Genomic DNA, 4,456 nt, shown 5'->3' on the forward strand with positions numbered 1-4,456 from the left:
TTTCTACCACTGTTGGCTGCTAACCTCCCCAAACTGCTGCCTGGTGCAGTAGTCCTGGAGTTGACCTTGCTTGTGAAGACCAAGGTAAAAAAAAGGCATTGAGTACTTCAGCTTTTTCCTCCTCATCTGTTACTGTGTTGCTTCCTCCATTCAGTAAGGGACCCATGCTTTCCCTCATCTCCCTCTTATTGCTGACATTTGTAGAAACCCTTCTTTGTTGCCCTTCACCTTCGTTGATAGCTACAACTCCCTTTGTGCTTTGCCTTCCTGATTTCATCCTTGAATGCTTAAGCAATATTCCTATACTCCTCCCTAGTCATCTGTCCAAGCTTCCTTTTTGTTTCAGCTCTCTGAAGAATCCTCTGCTAGACCAAGGTGGTTGCCTGCCGTATTTGGTATTGTTCCTGTGCATCAGGATGGTTTTGTTTCTGTGCCCTCAGTGAGGTTTCTTTAAGGTGTACAGCAAGCTCTGCTGGACTCCTTTCCCCCTCAGACTGGGCTCCCAGGGGATCCTGCCCATCAGTTCCTTTTGAGTCTGTCTGCTTTTTTGAAGTCCGGGGTCCATACTTCTCTGTTGCTCTCCTTTCTTCATTTTGTCAGGATCCTGAACTTGATCATCTCGTGGTTGCTGCTGCCCAAGTTGCCATCTTCTGTTACATCCCCCACCAATTCTTCCCTGTTTGTGAGCAGCAGGTCAAGAAAAGCACTACCCCTAGTTGGTCTCTCCAACACTTGCACTGGGAAGTTGTCTCCAGTGCTCTCCAAAAACTTCCTTGATTGCCTGACCACTGCTGTATTGCCCTCCCAGCAGGTGTCAGGATGGTTTGAAGTCCCCCATGAGAACCAGCGCCTGTGATCTGGAAACTTCTCCTAGTTGTCTGAAGAAAGCCTCACTTAACTTATCCTCCTGGTGTGGTGGTCTATAGCAGACACCCACCATGACATCATCTTTGTTGCTCTTCCTGTCAACAGGTGTGTCTCCAGTTTCATACTGGAGCTCCTTGTAATCATACAGATCTTTTACACACAGCACAACTCCTCCTCCTCTTCTCCCCTGCCTGTCCTTCCTGAACTGTTTGTACCCATCCATGACAGTGTTCCAGTTGTGTGAGCTATTTCAATCACATCCTAGTTCCTTGACTGTGTGAGCACTTGTTTCCCAGGCTCTGTGCATTCATTTACAGACCCCTAAAGTAGATAGCTGATTGCTCTTCTTCCTTAGTTGATGAGATCACAATCCCTCATATGGCATGGGATGAGGGCTCATTGTATATCCTTGGCAAATTTCAGTTGGTAATACTTAAATATGCTGAAAGTGTGTTTTGTAGCATCTTAGTGATTTAGACTCCTAAGTTGCTTGGCATTTTTGAAAACTTTACTTAATGGTTTTCTCTTTTATTTTTTTTCTAGTCCTTTTAAATAGTCTTTTATGAAGGGTCCTAGAAGTCCACGAGGACTAGAATTCATGTATTTACACTGCTACTGAGTGAATATAGCTGTTAAAGGCACCTTAAATATAAGGTGAGGAATTGTTACAGTTCCATTCACATTCTAATTTTAAATGTCCCATTCATAAAGGAGTGGGTTTTTCAACCTTTTTTGAGCAGTGTACCCCCAGTGGCCGGTTGGTGGGGAGGTTGGCAGCAGCTTCATACAGAGCGGCCATGTGGGGTGCTGGGTGGCAGTGGCAGCAGCGGATGCCATGTGCAAACTTTCCCCCCTGCGTCTGGGCATCGCCTGTTTGGTGTACAGAGGGGTGCTACTGCCCTTACCCTGGCCCTGTTCCTGTGAGGTGGTGGTGGCACTCCATCCCTGCCTGCCAGCATGTACCCCCTGGGACCTTTCAAAGTATCCCTGGGGGTACGTGTACCACTGGCTGACAACCCTGATATAGAACATTTGAAGCAACAGTTGTACTTAATGTCAAGATATGAGAAAGCAAACATTAGGGTCTGTCCTGTTATGCTGTTGATAACTAGAAAAAATGTTTGTTGAAGCTTTTATGGTTATAACGGCTCAGTTGCTAGAGACTTCAGTTGGAGTTGGATATGTAAAATATCAAAGGTGGTTTTGGAGCTCTTTGTATTTCTTATAGCCTGGAAAATGATATGCCATTAAAACAGATTGCAGCAGATATGGAATAACACTTAGTGTAAGTTACATTGAAGTAGTTAAATACTCTGATCTATGAAAATAATGCCTGATTTGGTCTTTCTTTTTCTTTCAGTTTTCAAATCACTGAAAACATGGCTCACTCAAAGACAAGAGCCAATGATGGAAAAATTACATATCCTCCAGGAGTCAAAGAAATCTCTGATAAAATATCTAAAGAAGAGATGGTGAGGCGACTAAAGGTTAGTATAGAACTTTCTAGATTTTGCAGGTTCATTGGCAGCAGAATATAAAACTTCTACATAATACATTTCATACCTTGCAAGTTTGCGTTCTTTTACTCAGCTGTGCTCTACAACAAAAGACCATTTGTTAAGTAGTTGAGGGAGCTATTTATTGGCCTCGTTCTATTGTGGTGTTCAGCCACTTTCTCAGATTATTCAGTGCAAAAATATTTGAATAAAATTAAAAGCACAAGATAAATAAGCAGTGGGAGTACAAAATAAATTAGATCTTGCTGTTCAAAATTTATTCTAGCTTATTTGAAAACCAAGGTGATTTATAAAGATGGGAAGATCTTTTATAGGCAGGAAACAGGGAGATTTTCTTGGGGGTGAGATTCTTATGAAGAGGTAATGGAGTTTTTCTGGTAGTATCTTTAGAATGAATCCCTGTCCTATGTCTTACTACTGGGCTGGTGGAATCTGCACTGTTTGGGACAGGGGTATGGTTACTTTAAAGTCTGGTTGCTTCTAAAGGTTCTTTTTGTTCTTTACTGGGAATTGGGTTGATAGGTTTTCAGTATACAGTGGAGTCACATCATACGCGCATTTAACTTGCGTGAATTCATCCTGCGCATATGCCCTGGAGTGCTGGTTGTTTGGATTCAGCCTGCAGCTGCCCGCCGCAGTGCTGTACATGGGGACAAGCAGCTACATTGGGAGCAGCCCTGGTGGGAAGCTGTGTATGCTGGCCAGGCGGGAGTTTTGGTGCAGGCTGCCCTGGGCAGGAAGTAGGGACTATACCACTGGATGGGGTAGGGAGCGGACTGTACCACTAGGCAAGCCCAAGGGTAATTTTGACTATACGTGATTTTCGCCTTACGTGCTGAGTTAAGAACCTAACCCCCATGTAAGATGCGACTCCACTGTACTGCATAATGTGGTATTGCATAGAAGAGAGGCTTGATGCTTCTGTACATCAGTATTTGTTAAAATGGGGGGAAACTAATTTTTATAATCTAAACGTCTCGTCACCAGGAACTAACATGTCTAGTTCTTGGTCAATAGTGAAAACACCCCAAAATATATGGAGACCACCCATCTCTTTTTTGCTTCCCTCCCCCCGGTTTTGAAACCAAGATCAAAATGGGTGACTAGTCCTGTTATAGTACAACTATACAAATTGTATAAGAAAGAATATAGAAATAAAAATTTGCTTTTTATTTGCTTCATTTGGTAGAAGATTGTGTAGTACCAAATGAGTGTATTCTAGGATTAGTCCTGGCTATTAGTGCACTAGAATACAGCATCTATCTTAATGTTGCTGAGGACAGCGGATTGCAAATAAGAGCCAATTACTTCCTTTAAGTGCTTCTGCTGTGACAATGGCCTATAGCAACCTGGAATGTGAGAGTGATCAGATAAGCCAAAAAGTCTTGAGTAACACTATGTAAACTGTACCAGTTGATATATTTGGATATCAGAGCGTTTGTGAATAAGATGAAGACATTTAAGGAGGTAGGGAAGACTGATATAGATCTGAAAATTTTCCTAGGAAAGCTCCAGAAAGTGCTTCCACATAAATGATGAAGATACTGGATCAGGAAGGAGTACCTCCTTATGCATTAACAGTTGATTTTTTTTTTTTTTTAAAGCAACATAGGCAATTATTTATAAATGTCTTCATTAAAATTGATCTGACTTGAAAAGTTGAGAATGCTTTGCTTTGAAAAGTTTCAAGCAGATACTTGTATGGTGTTTACAGCAAACTGAGTGGCAGTAATTTCTGTGACATTACCTTGAAATTTGGAGTCGGAAGAAACTCTAAATTTGTTTTAACACAGGAAAAAGAATTGCTGTTCCACTGGGAGGGTTTTTAGTCCTTCCACTAGGAGTGCACCAATATAATTTTGGGGGCTGATACTGATAGCCAATTTTTAAGGAGGCAGATTGGCCAATACCGATCTGATTTTTGATACAACTGCATTCAGCTGGTAAGTCCACTGTGATGGAGGGGGTGGGGAAAGGGAGGGGGTGTGGGAGGGACAGATCAATGCCCCTGCCCCAGCCCCCTGCAGTGAGGGAGAGAGTGGGGCTGGGGCAGGGGCAGATGCTGGCCAGGT

At 42.8% G+C, this 4,456-nt stretch overlaps 1 protein-coding gene across 3 annotated transcripts in view; it reads left to right on the plus strand.

The window, feature by feature from the left end:
- The first annotated feature begins 2,225 nt into the window (after positions 1–2,225).
- Positions 2,226–4,456, plus strand: part of PDS5B (PDS5 cohesin associated factor B) — a 174,768-nt gene continuing 172,537 nt past the window's right edge. For all 3 annotated transcript variants that reach the window (XM_019524557.1, XM_019524559.1, XM_019524558.1), the window contains exon 1: positions 2,226–2,354. In XM_019524557.1, the coding sequence (XP_019380102.1) occupies positions 2,247–2,354 (108 nt within the window). In that variant the 5' untranslated portion in view covers positions 2,226–2,246. The remainder of the gene's footprint in view (positions 2,355–4,456) is intronic.

The sequence above is a fragment of the Gavialis gangeticus genome, unplaced genomic scaffold (genome assembly GCF_001723915.1).
Source record: "Gavialis gangeticus isolate Ggan-Ray unplaced genomic scaffold, GavGan_comp1, whole genome shotgun sequence".
In the NCBI taxonomy this organism is placed as follows: Eukaryota; Metazoa; Chordata; order Crocodylia; family Gavialidae; genus Gavialis; species Gavialis gangeticus.